Consider the following 14333-nt stretch of genomic DNA (forward strand, 5'->3'; position numbering starts at 1 on the left):
AGACCTATTTTTGTTCAATCGTAATGTTCTTCCGTTTAATGCTTCATGATTCTTCTATCTAATCCTCTGACCCGACAAGAGTTGCGTTATCTATATAATTATAAGACGAAACATACTTTCTCGGCTGTTTAAAGGTGATTTCTTGACCCCATTCACGATTTGAGGACTGTGGGAATAAATTTAGGACAGTGAGATGTTCGTTCTCTACAGTTCTTTATGATCGTGCGAATATAGTTAGGGATAAAATAAAACACAACATTAAAATGTTATTATATTCAGTACGTAACGAAACTCAAAAACATAATTTTTGTGGAAGAATGGCTAATTTATACTAGGTGAAAAGCCATTATCTGTACATAATTTATTTATATGTAGGATTTCAATGATAAGTGTTTCTTCTGATGTACTAAGTTAACATTAGAGCCTTGTCAAAAGTAGTATCTAAATAGTGTAGATACTGTAGTTCACAGTAATCATTGATTAAACATAACAAGAGAATTGTACATCAGATATTGAGCTATGCTTCACCCTGCTGTCAATGCTAGGGGTAATATTCAGAGTAGACTTATTGCGTAGGACTCGTAAGTGTCAAATACATATTGGTTTTGACATACTTAAATCTCTGTCTCCACTCTGGATCTTACCCTGATTCAGGGGTTGTTGTAACTGAGGTTCACAAATAGTGCAACAAATATAGTAAACACCTATTACGGCTCATTATCTTTTATTTTTAATATGAACATCTAAATTACTTAGCTTGTTTTGATTTTTTATTAAAGTTGAATTAATAAAAATTGGCTTTACACATTCTTAATATAGTGCTCTATTTTTTATACTTTTATTTAACTTAACAGATAGTGCATTTTATGAACATGAATCACCCCACCTTATTATTAACGGGTATTGATGCAACATGGAGTAACACAATTAGCATTTTGAATTAAATACTACCCCAACATTATAAAATCACCTATGATTAATCTTGAAGCAGTTATTTTTTAAAGAAAACTATACTATTGACAAACAATCAAATATTCTCATCTACCCTCAAAATTTCTATCTCTGTTAGGAATTAAACTTAATTGTGAGTGTAGATGAAAATTTTCTTAACATTAATAACGTGAATTACACTAATAATGATTATTTAGGAAGCAAAAAAATACATTTATAATATATTAATATCTATACTACACATTTTATTTCCAGTTATGTAATTAAGGAGTAGAAATTGAAGATTTTTAGTCAGCTCCTTATTTGAGTTGATTTTACACAGGAATAATTCTCCATTTAGTATTTGCCATGTTTCTTTTCACACTAACATGAAACAAAAGGAGCTTTTAAAATAACTGCTGACCCTGTTTTAAGAGAGTGAGAACCAACCTCCTTTATATATAATTCCTTTATTAATGGCTTTTCTGTATTAGACATTCGTTGAAAAATCATTTAAATACACCTAAAACAAAATTTTATGGGTCATCCAAAATTCTATTCAGATAATTTATAATTTATTTCACCACTGTCAATCGTTATGATTATGAACCAAAAACAGTAGTATTTTTAATATTGCAACATGCTCATAGAACTCTCCTCCCTCCATAGAACAGATACCTGAGGTGGAATAAGATATCAAACAGCAAAATTATCTAAATTCAAGATTGTCCCAAATTTTTGAATCAATCAAAAGGAACGGAATAGAATAATTTTAATTTAGTATGTGATATCTAAATTAATACAAACTGTCACTTTGACAATTTTAATTATATTTCCATCTCAGGATCTCAAACCTGTGTACAACTCAAACAATACAAGTCTATGTGACAAAATCATAGCCTAAATATTTTTTATTTTTTCTCCTCACCCTGGCCGCTTTCTTGTCATCATATTCTTCATCTTGCTCCTCATATATATTACTGTCAATTACCCAGTCTTCACCAATTTCAGTTTTTATTTGCTTTACTTGCTGTCTGACGGTAGGGGGAGTTTTTTTTTTCCTCTTTCTTTCGGGATCACGTTTTCGTGGTCGCTCCTCTAAGACCAAGTGGGGATACTCTTCGACTATGTAATTTTCCTGGTCATAGCTCGTAGTAATTTCAACACCAACTGAAGGGTCTACATCGGGGAGTATGTAGTAGTTTTCGAAGTCACCTGCAACATCAATTAATTTTAAGTCTAATATTAACTACTTATTATTAATAAACATCTAATGACAAACAACTTAACCAATTTGTTACTGACACTGCATGGAACTAGCGTTTTAGATACAGACTAGGCCTAAAACGCTAGTGCTCATAAAAGTATAGTGGTTCAAAGATACTTTATTTCTCAAAGAATTACATTCGCTTACCGAGAATATTTAGAGTAGGTTAGTTGTGTACATCACGTTATGAAATTATTTGAAAAAAAAAGAAAAAACTAAATAAAATTAAAGCTGTATAAAGTAAAGCTATATATAAAGTTAACTAAAATTAGTATTGTATCTCAACAATTCTTTGTCTATTGTATGTTTACAAAATGTAATGTTTTTGGAGTCAAATAGAGTAATTGTTATTATGGTCCATGGTATCGTTTGGGCAGTCACAAAAATCTCCTTTAGCAGAAACAACAATAAAATTACAAACATACAAAGAAAAAATAATCATATAATGAAGTAATAATTACCTTGTAAAGAGATGGTATTCATTTCTGATGTGAAGTGTCGCTTCTTCTTGCCCGAGTTGCAATGTTTGATGTACGCGTATTTGGGTTTAGAGTCGTCCGGTATTATGTTAACAGTCCACTCCTAGAAAATAAAAATTAATAATAACTATTTGTTGATTGCTAATTAACAATTATATTTTAAATATATAAATTCTCTAAAATGTACCTTACTAAATATATGCTACCTTAAAAAAATAAAAATCCTGGGTTTTTTAAAATGATCTCCAGTACTAAATTCTTCTAATATATGTACTGAATACTATACCAATTTTATTTGTTTAATCTTCATTATATTGAGTAACCACCAAAATAAGAAGACTTGGAGAATGGCGATGGGCTGGGCACAAGATAGGGAGGAAAAATGGAGTAAAATTGTGACACAATGGTACCCTAGAGAAGGCAAAAGGAGTAGAGGAAGACCACAAAAAAGATTGGAAGACGACATCGGACAAGTAGCAGGAGTGCAGATCAGATATGCAGAAATCAAGCAAGATTCATATAGTAGAATAGTTTTTTCAACTTCCTTACACCTAGTTTAATATAATGAACTATGTTTATGTGTGTACCTAATTTGATGAGACTAAATTCTAAACTATTTCTCAATATATTAATATTATTACACACTACCGGCCCTTCCGAAGCATACTTAAATTAAATTAAAAAGTAGACAAAAATCAAACAACTGACTAGTCAATTACCTGATTCTCAGCAGCCGGTATTTCCTTCACTTCATCCATGGATATCTCTTGTTCTTCAGCAATCTCATATATGAAGTTATCTCCGATTGTGCCATCGTCTATCATTTGAAGCACTTCAGTCTGGTTTTGAAGACTGTTGTCTACTGATTGAGATGTTTGTGGGATTATCTGTAAGGATCATTTAATATTAATATGCACCATTACAAATAGATATACACAACAAATTGTATTGAAGCAAAAATGTAAGGTACAAATTATTTTAGATGCTATTTTTTTTATATTATTTCATTGTCACTATACACTACTGTGTTGGACATTTTCAGTTACTTAATTTGTATATAAATATGTGTACCTTTTTAATAAAATCAATTTATTTTTATGGGATAGATCAAATTCAGCAGGAAGATATCGATTTTTTTATATATATAAAATAAAAAAAAAAAAAAAAAGAGAAAGTCAACACTTTCGTTTTAGGAATTTACTCCACTTTTTAAGAAATTTTCAATATATTATATATTATATGTATAACTTAGTTTTGATATAAAAAAACCAGTAGCTCTACTATCTTTTAGGTCTGAAACCCAGATTTCTGTATCTATTTGCAAGCAGGTAATCAACAGACACACAGACAGAGTTTTTGGGTTTTAGACGTGTTGGTTTCCTCGCTATGTTTTCCTTCACCACACGAGCGAGTGTTAAATGTAGATATAAATAAAAAGTCCATTGGTACACAGCCGGGGATCGAACCTACGATCTGCCATTAGGTCAATTCTGCTTTCTAAAATCATAAAGACTATACATTAAATTAGTATTAATGTTACCTCTATAATCTGTTTAGGATCTTGCATCTTAGTGATGACCTGCTCCGACTGAGTGATGGAGGCTTCAGCTTTATCACTTTCCACTTTCACCACCCATAATTGCTTCTTCTGTAGGTTCTTAAGTGATCTGTAATAACATTTAACAAATTTATTTACATTACAAAAATAACATACATACATACATTTTCACTGATAGATATTTTTTGTGACATATACTCACTTTCACACCACACAACACACCCGAATTTAACGTTTACGGTATTACGTTGTTAAATGTATAAGAATATTTATTGCTTTTCTTTCGTAAATGTGTAACCTTTTTGTATAGAAATATGTATACCATTTTTTATTATATATTTATTTTATTTAAAAGTGTCCCGCGCTGTGTACGATTCGCAAGCTTTCCCCCACTCCCTTGTTTAATGCTCAAGTTTGCCGGTATCTGGTATATCTTTAACTTGTTTGTACGTAATTTTTTATGTAATAGCAGGCAAACGGGCAAGAGGCTCACCTGATGTGAAGCGATACCGCCGCCCATGGACACTCATATTGCCAGAAGGCTCGCAAGTGCGTTGCCGGCCTTTCAAGAATTGGTACGCTCTTTTCTTGAAGGACCCTAAGTCGAATTGGTTCGGAAATACTTCAGTGGGCAGCTGGTTCCACATAGTGTTGGTGCGCGGCAAAAACTGCCTTAGAAAACGCTCAGTTGTGGAACGACGGACGTCGAGGTGATACGGATGGTATTTTGTATTTTGCCTTGACGTCCGATAATGAAACTCAGCTGCGGGTATTAGACCGAACAACTCTTCTGAACACTCCCCATGGTAAATGCGGTAGAAGATGCAGAGGGACCCAACATCTCTACGCAACGCCAAGGAATCAAGCCGCACGGAAAGTGATTGGTCGTCGACGATTCGAACCGCTCTTCGTTGAATACTTCGTTCAAGTGGAAGGAGCTGGCATTGGGGAGCTCCCGCCCAGAGGTGAGAACAGTATTCCATGTGGGGCCGAATTTGCGCTTTATAGAGTTGCAAGCGGTGGCCCGGAGTGAAGTACCGTCTCGCCTTGCTGAGCACACCAAGCTTTTTGGAGCCTAATTTAGCCTTCCCTTCCAAATGACCGCGAAACTGGACGTTATTCGATATGTCAACGCCCAATATTCCGATGTTAGCTGAGGCTTTAAGGAGAGTGCCTTCAAAGCGGGGAGTAGCGGAAAACGCGCAGACTTGTGTCTTCTTGGGGTTAAATTGGACTAGATTTAGTCTACCCCAGCCCGAGACTCCACGTAAAAGAGTTTCGACTTCAGACACAACTTTGTTCCGGCACTCATCAACAACAGCCCGAGAAATACCTGCCCGGCCTGTATAAAAAGTATCCCCAGTGCTGTCGTCCGCATAGCAATGAAGGTTGCTAAGTTGCAACATATCATTAATATGCAGAATAAACAGGGTCGGGGATAGGACACAGCCTTGTGGGACACCAGCATTGACGGGTTTAAGGTCGGAGCATGCTCCGTCGATGACGACCTTAATGCTCCGATCAGCGAGAAAGCTGGAAATCCAGTTGCATAATTTCTCGGGGAGCCCATAGGCTGGAAGCTTAGAGAGCAGTGCTCTGTGCCACACCCGATCGAAGACTTTCGCTATGTCCAAACTTACCGCCAGCGCCTCCCCCTTGGACTCAATTGCCTCTGCCCACCTATGTGTAAGGTATACAAGGAGGTCACCAGCTGAGCGACCACGACGAAAGCCGTACTGAGAATCGCTAATCAGCTGGCTGCCCTCTAGATACCTCAAGAGCTGGCCGTTAATAATGGTTTCCATTATTTTGGAGAACAAGGAGGTTATTGCGATTGGGCGATATTTGGACGGATCAGAGCGATCGCCTTTTTTAGGGATCGGATGTATCAAAGCTGTCTTCCAGCACTTCGGAACAGTGTTGAGGGAGTACAGGTACCGGAAAAGGCGCGTTAGGACCGGAGCCAACTCAGGAGCACAAGTACGCAGCACAATTGGGGGGATGCCATCAGGCCTGCTCGACTTATGGATGTCCAGGGAAAATAAATGTTTACGGATAGCACGTTGCCGGAATGTAACTTCAGGCATCGTAGTATCACACCGCAATAATGTCGGTGGTTCCTTCCCCTGTTTATATTGTTTGTGATATAAATAAAGTGTTATTATTTATCTATCTTTTTCTTAACAAGACACTGTATATGTGTGTGTCATACAATTAAATGTAAAATGATACTTACAGATAACCGAGTGTATCAACCAATTGCCTGACATTCAGACGAGAAATAGACTCCGGCTCCTGCTTACAAGCCTCCATGCTATAATTGTGTTCCACACGAATTATTTCCGCGGCTGTAACAAATAACTATAATTTTAATACAAATCAAACGGAAGGTCAAAAGGAAATAGTACTAGTAGAGTGTGATGCCAACTCCTAAGCAACTTCAAATACCCATAACTAAATATTGATTAAAACCCTCTAAAGTTTTTGTTTGTACACTTGGTTTGAGAGGTGAATTCAAATATCTATCAAAAATACATTTAAGTAGCAAGTAGTATTCAATGGCTGTTATTTCGGTATTGGAGTAGTATATATGTAGAATTGATGTTTAGTTAAGTTTGTTGGTTTGATTTCCTCTAAATTTGGGAGCGAAGTTGGTATGAGTGGTTGGAGTCGAAACCAAGAAGATTAAACTAGGCGATATATATAGCCCCCACCATTGCAGACGCGTCATATGGTTCGAGCAGCCGGCGCTGCGTCACGGATAGAAACTTAGCTTAAAATCATTCCCTTACCTTAATGATAACCGTAAAATTAGTATAAAACATTATCAGAATAGTTTAGTTTTGGATTTTAAAAAATTACAGAAATTGCGGTGGAACAGTGCTCACAATTTCTCAGTCCACCAAAGCGTCAACATTCATCACAATAATGTTATATTACTTAAAACAAAATTAACTGCTTGAAATAATGCCTATTATTTTAAATTAAATTAAAATATATATTTTTATTCTCAGAATGGAATTTCGATGTTGGCCTTAAGGGCTTTTAAAGGTCAGCTTGGCCGGAATGTGCGTATTTCCCGCGACTACCACAAGGGCGTCTCCTGCCTGACTTGGACCTCAGCTTGGGCCGTCGCGGGGTGGTCAATCGCCTGAAGGGCAGGACGGCAGCTCACCGGAGTGATCGAAGTACGAAGTTCACGCCTTTTCCGGTGAAGGCAATTCTTTTAAGCCGCTTTTTTAAGCTTTTAATTTATTGTTAGCTACTTGTATTGTGATTGGTGATCCGTTAGTATATATCAGGGTCTCCTTCGGGCCCTTCGCGAAGAGGTAATAGTTGATGCTTTCACGCGCCAACGCGCTATGGTAGGGAGCTCCAGGGAGGTCGTGGTGGAGGTCGACTTTCCTCACGTAGAATGGCGCATCGCGATTCTCATAGAGGACAAAAGATGCCTTCTTGCGAACGGCGGCTATGTGTTTACGAAAAGACATGCCACTATCGAGCGTGACTCCTAGATATTTGATGGGGAAACTTTTGCCACGGGATGGCTTGCCCGTAAATGGTTACCTCTTTTCTGAGGCGAGATTGTTACCGACAATGAGCAAGAGCAACCGGGTTGCCCATGCAAAGAGAACGAGATATATATTGCTATTTTTATGATTCCACGTTTATTCAAATGAAGAGCGAGAAATTCAATTCTGTCATCAAATATTTATACAAGATCCCGTTACTAGGGTAAAATGAAACTTCACGCAAATATTTTTATGAAAACGGTTTCGAAGACGTATAAAAATGTATTATAGTTTCCAACTCATGCGTAACATCCATATTACATTGGGTTTGAGTACCTTTTTGGTTCCCTTTAGCGAATTTTGCAAATAGGTCTTGGTACGTTGACCCTGCAATAAGAGGGCAATCTGAGTATCTCACAAGCGAATACGCGTATGTCGGAATAAATTTAAACGAAAACACAAACAAAAGAAACGAATTTTTATGAATCGTTCCCACGATATATAATAATAAAAGATTTTAATACATAACATATATCTTATTTCTCAGAAGGTAAAGTTCAAATCAATATAACAATTAATGCCAACAATGCAAAACAGGTGGTTAATGTCTTTCGGCTGCAGATCAGGCGTAAAGTAATTAAACGTAAAAATCTAGGAAAGGGTCTGGAGGAAAGTTGGAACTTTGATTTAGTTCCCTTTGGAGAACACTCTTGGGCTGTGGGGTTCCAGGGGCTCTAATAAAAGATTTAAGTTGGCACCTGGTTTCACTGGTGATCCGAGAGCTGGTGATTTCCTCCATAGCCATAGCATAGCAACCTATTTTAGTGGGTGCGTGACCGGCCTTGGAGGAGCATGCTCTGTTTTTAAACATATCAGGGACGACTTTCCGGGAGTCGATGCCACAGTTCGCAAAAATTCCTAGTGAAGCGGACCGTAGTGCACTGCCATTGGGACCAAACTTTTAAACTTATTTTAGTATTATATATACCTTTAATAACAATCAAAAAATGAAATATAACGCTGAATCGATGGTATGACGAAATATCTTAAAAAGCAAATAAATATACATTATTGAGACTGCGAGTCGCTTGTATTATTAGAAATTATTTTATGATTACTTAAGTATTAATATATTGTGATTAGTTGGTCAGAACTTAAATACAGTCCATGCGGAATGGACACAGAAAGATTATTTAAAAAAATTACTTTTAATTTATTTATGCAATGGCGTACTTTGCTTTGTGTAGAGCCACAACTTGCTCTCAAAGTATGTTATGATGCCTCCATCTCTGGGATGATGTAAAAAATGTAAACTACTAATCTTTTTATTTATTCTTCAGGTAAACATATTAGATTTAGTTTTTATTAATAAAAATAAAGATTTGCTCCAAAACTACTGAAACGACTTAAAAAATTATTTCACTATTTGAATCCTACCTCCCTGTTCAACATAGACGTAAAACGCTGACGCTGCGATAATAGACCAAAGCGATGTGCAGTTCATGTACTACAGTTTTATATAGGACATTAATACTCAAAGTCCGCGATAAATAGCCATGCGAAACCGAACGAAAGTTATGAATAAGCAGGTTTATTTTTACTTCAATAAATAAAGTTCGCCGGGGTTTGCTACCACAATAATAAATCTTACTATGAAAAGAGTCTGACCCCCACTGAGTCTAATAACATTTTTATATCAGGGATACATTGGTGTTTAAGGGTGATAACCGATATTCTAAAAACTTAGGAAAACTGTCGTATGTCACGTACGTCTCTGACATACGAGTCATACTTTGTTCTGAAATCGAATTCGTATAGCAAAGTCTTGTCACAATATGTCAAACTTCATACAGAAAGAAGTGATTTGACAGGCTGAAACTAGGTTTAAATTTTATTGACTCTACCTACTATCTACTTAGACTCTGAATTACCATTTGCTTAGTATTGGGATAAAACATCCAATGTTCATTGGGGCCGTTCAAATATTACGTAAGCATTATAGGGGATGAGGACTTTTTCCATTCCAATTTTTCTCTCCATAAAAACCTTTCTCGAAAAATTACTCTTGATTAAATTAATTTTGAGCCAAGCAATTTTTTCCTTTTTCAAGTTTTTCGACATCACTCCTTTCACCAGTCTTAAAGATAGGCGTTATATAAGATAATTTCCAGCAATCAGGAAAAGTGCCACTGGACATACACTTATTGAATATAATCTGTAAAGGGACACACAATGAACGATGTGTATGCTTTAGAAAAACTGGTCTAATTTGATCTGGACCAGGACCTTTACTCGGATCAAGCAAATATAGTTCCTTGCTGATCTCGTCTACATCGAAATACAAGTTATGCACAAGGATCTGAGAGTCACTGGAAAGGCTCTCTTCAACTGTCACAGCGTCTCCGTCCGAGTGAGTTTGAGGTTCAAATACTGACTGAAAATAATTTGAAAATAACTCAACTATTTGTTTGGGATCGTCGGATGAAATGCTGCCATACTTCATTAGTTTAGGGTAACCTAAATTACTTTGTTTTAGAGTGGACGTGTATTTCCAAAAATGTTTGATATTAGATTTAAGCGATTGTTCAATCCTTTCTATATAGCGATTATAACAAAGTTTCATAAGATTTTTAACACGTGCTCTTAATAAAGAAAACTCTTGATAGTCGAGTAAGCCTTTGTAGGTCTTCCAGCGACACCAGAGTTTCTTCTTACGATTAAGTTTTCAAGTTTTTCCTATTACTTTTTATTTATATAGATTTTTAATAAACATTTTTTTCATTAAATGACGTAATGTTGTAAATACTTTATTATTCAAATAAAAGGTTTTATATTATTCTTGAGTTTAGTCAGCTGTTCATTCAAAATTTGTACTACAGTCGCAACCGTTTACGAGTACATCGTTCAGAACGGCATCACGGTAAAAGTATTGGATACTTAATAACAACATCATCGGCTGTTACGACTATCGGTTTTTACGACCAAATGTGAGTAGACTCACGATGTCGTTATAACAGATTTCGACTATATTAGTTTTCTTAATCAGTATATTATTTTTATACTTAAAGAACCTGACACATTTATCTTCGAAACATACACACTAATGGCGCAACACCCCTATGTCTTAGCTTTAAACAGTATGAATATATTTGTTCATTTTATTTTATAGACAAGTAGGATCAGTCTTCTGTGCCTGACAGGTTTGTGTCTAAGACATGTTGTTTCCTCACTGTTTTTCTTTACTATATGAAAAAGTGTTGTTTGCGATGATTAAAATGAATTGAGCAGTTGGGATTCAATTAGGGACAAGGCCAACACTGTACCTGGTAAAACAAGAATATATTACCTTTTTTCTCTTCGGGGGTTTGTCTCATGGCAGCTTGTTCTTGAGGCGACAAGAGCTCAGGTAGCATTGGTGAGTCTATCCAAAGGCCCTGAGAGTCCAACTCAAAGTGATACCTGAAAAATTATATAATAAAGATTTATCTTTTCTCGGTATGTCATTTAAATGCATCTCATGCGTTCATTCACAATTAGATTTTGACATTGGTAAATATGACTATTTACACTAAGTCTCGACTCTGAATGTATCCCCAGACTCAGGCTATATAATATATAAAATGTAGTCTTCCTGGTGTAAGGAGTTTACTGATTCATGTGAGTCAGTGTTGCAAATTATTACAATTTTACAAGTTTAACTTGAACAATTAACTTGTAGGATAAATGAAGACAAAAAGGTTATCCTATTAATCCTATTCAATAATTTCTGTATTTCATACTCTAGAGAACAATTGTGTGGCACAGATGGATTTAATATATAAAATAATTTTAATGGCAACAGGGTAGATGTTAAATATGATACATACCCACACAACTGTAAGTTAACATGTCGCCAGAGACACTCACTCTCCTCATGCATCGCCCCCTCGATCCAGTCCTGTCGCTTCTCATCCACTTCTGATGAGGTGTTAACACTAAAAGAAATATTCTCAAAATTAATGATTTTATTGCATATATTCACTTCTAATTGGAGTGTACAAAATACAAAAACCTTTATAGCTGATAAGCAATAATAATAACATCTGTTTTGTTTCTAAGTCAGTGTATTCTGCATACACATAGGCCTTTTTCAGCAAATTTCCACCCCCATATATCTCCCGCCACTCTCAGCCAGATGAACCAGCTAACATTTTTATCTTCTACAACCATCGATTGAGCTGTTTCCCACATTTACGATGAACAGCCTGCGAATATATGAAATATATTCTGTGGTTTTCCTTGTTCACTTCCCTGTTTCTCTATGTGGCCTGTGTGCTTCCATTTGAGTTGTCAACTTTTTCAAACAACACCCTCAAGCTTCATGAATTTTCTAACTTCTGGGGCCCTTTTCTTGTTACTCCTCCTGTATCCTATGGTGCTTCTCGCCAAGACTCTCTGGCTAGTTCTTAGTTTATTGTGAAGGGTTTGTGTAATAGAACAAGTCTGGCAACTATGTGTGAGTATTGGTAAAATCTCTGTATTGAAGAGTTTCCTTCACTGATATGGTGGTGGCATTCTTCATGGAGTCTTTTATGGACAAGTACCTTTTCCACAATTTACAATCCTTCAATAGATTTCCAGTATTTTTCTTCTTAAGTTATTATTCTATCATAAAACCAAGCCCATACTCTTCTTTTGTTACTTCTTTGTATATTATGTAGTCGCTATGCTCTTAAATTATATCTTATAATCTTCTTATTTTACTGAGGTATATCATATATTAAATAGGGGAAGTAATATAAACATACTATACTAAAATAAGTTGATGGTTGCAATTTAATCCTTGATACTACAAAAGTTAAGTTTATTATAGTAATAATTGAAAAAAACAGTCACAACCAAGTATTTTGACCGATAGAACTTTATATCTCAATCTTGCCAACATTCAATTTTTAATTACAAAAATTGAACTTACTATACTTAATTTACTCCCTGCTTGAGACCATGACTTAAATGCTTTAATAATTTTCTTTACCACTGTACCATGGAAACTCTTGGAAACTGTGTTTATCTTTAGTGATACAGGTGGTAGTAAGAGTAATAATGTACTTTTAATATTGGTTTCATGCTTCTCATTAAAAGTAGTTCAGCTATTAATTTTTAATGAACTTGTTGGTACATACATATGATAATAATAAACAAACATTTTTATTCATAAATAATGAAACAAATAGAAAGTTACTTTATTGCAAGGATTAAGAGAAATTTAATGATGACAAATCCATCAAATGTTCATTTTATTTATGACCCTTACTCCCATATAAATAGAGTTCAGTTTTCCACCAAAAATTACATGTAATTCAAATTTAATATAATGCATTTTGGAATTAAATTTGCATGAAATCTTTCAAGTTACAACACTTTATAGTCAGTTATCATGTTGTTATGGATAAAGACAAAATGTAAACATCCAATAGGAACTAAATGTATAGGCTAGCGTTATCAAGCGCTTTTGGTGGGAACAACGCTTCGAGGTCAATGGGCGAAGCCCGGGATATCCTATACAAAGCAATAAGAAATTTTCAGATTCAATTGAATAAAAGGCGGGAAAACACTCACTTGTAGAAGGAGAAACTGCACACTACATCATATTCCAAGTTGCAGCCCTCAACAACGCATTTCTGGGCACTCATCTTGGGTACCTTGAAACGCGCTAACCAAACACGGGTCCTGTTCACTCACATTCTTATTTTAACGTAGAAACTTAAAAATATACACACTTAGCGCCTAAAGTAACTTTCAAACAAACTAATTTGATGGATCTTTGGAAAATTATCAATCAAATGTCGAAAATGACATGCTGTCACGAAAAGTCCAAGTCCCAAATGCGTGCCACTGCCATGAAAATATGGTGATGTAATTTACAATAGAAATAGATTATAGCAACACTGAGTAAGAGTTCAATAATCGAATACGAACCAGTGTTACTTTTCAAAACGATAATCGTTTCTGATTTAAGAAATTGATGATCTATTTGAAAAAAAAACTTGTAATAATAAGTTTTTAGTGTTACACAGTCTGTTGTGCTGTAATTTAAATTTATAAAAATTTTGACTGGATTGGTAAACTGGTACTCAATTATTAAAGTATTATGAATTTTTCTTTAATATACAATATTCCTGTATATATTATGAAAACTTTCCTTTCATTGTCATTTTAATTTTTTACCTTCAATGTCGTTATGTCGAATAAATATATCGATAGTAAATTATTGGGTAATCGAATCATAGTATTACAAGATGTAAAAATAATATCATAAACTAAAAAATATTTTTTAATTCATTAACGAAAAAGTTTAACTAGAAATGTTGCCATCAAAAATATATAAAGAAATGCTTAAATAAAACGTTACTTTTACGCTTAAAATTATGGTATTAACCTTAAAGTTTTGCATATATTATTAAGATAATAGTAGAAATGTCCACACTAATAATGAGTATTTTTCTTTACTTTAATAATTCTTAATACGAGTCATAGACAATGTTTGTGTATTGATCCGATAGCTCTCTTCGCCGTGTAACTTCCGGTGCATCAAGGCTATTTTTGGA

General features: G+C 35.0%; 1 protein-coding gene across 2 annotated transcripts; it reads right to left on the bottom strand.

The window, feature by feature from the left end:
• Positions 1 to 258: 258 nt before the first annotated feature.
• Positions 259 to 13620, bottom strand: LOC123715316. Of its 2 annotated transcripts, XM_045670280.1 has the most exons (9): positions 13345 to 13620; positions 11613 to 11720; positions 11093 to 11205; positions 6471 to 6582; positions 4217 to 4343; positions 3396 to 3563; positions 2659 to 2779; positions 1859 to 2145; positions 259 to 1453 (listed from the first exon to the last, which is right to left on the bottom strand). In XM_045670280.1, exons 1-9 carry the CDS (start codon positions 13416 to 13418, stop codon positions 1421 to 1423), a joined length of 1143 nt encoding a protein of 380 aa, XP_045526236.1. In that variant the 5' UTR covers positions 13419 to 13620; the 3' UTR covers positions 259 to 1420. The 2 variants fall into 2 exon arrangements, with proteins under 2 accessions (XP_045526236.1, XP_045526235.1); XM_045670279.1 differs by having other exon boundaries at positions 259 to 2145.
• Positions 13621 to 14333: the final 713 nt, after the last annotated feature.

Source organism: Pieris brassicae, chromosome 10 (genome assembly GCF_905147105.1).
Source record: "Pieris brassicae chromosome 10, ilPieBrab1.1, whole genome shotgun sequence".
In the NCBI taxonomy this organism is placed as follows: Eukaryota; Metazoa; Arthropoda; class Insecta; order Lepidoptera; family Pieridae; genus Pieris; species Pieris brassicae.

What these genes read in the sequence shown, in the direction of transcription:
- LOC123715316 (XM_045670279.1), bottom strand. Translation starts at nt 13,418, where the DNA reads ATGAGTGCCCAGAAATGCGTTGTTGAGGGCTGCAACTTGGAATATGAT. An exon ending in GTTAACTTACAGTTGTGTGG is followed by an intron (nt 11,206 to 11,612) that starts GTATGTATCATA and finishes ATAATTTTTCAG; the next exon opens with GTATCACTTTGAGTTGGACT. An exon ending in GTTGATACACTCGGTTATCT is followed by an intron (nt 4,344 to 6,470) that starts GTAAGTATCATT and finishes ATGTTATTACAG; the next exon opens with ATCACTTAAGAACCTACAGA.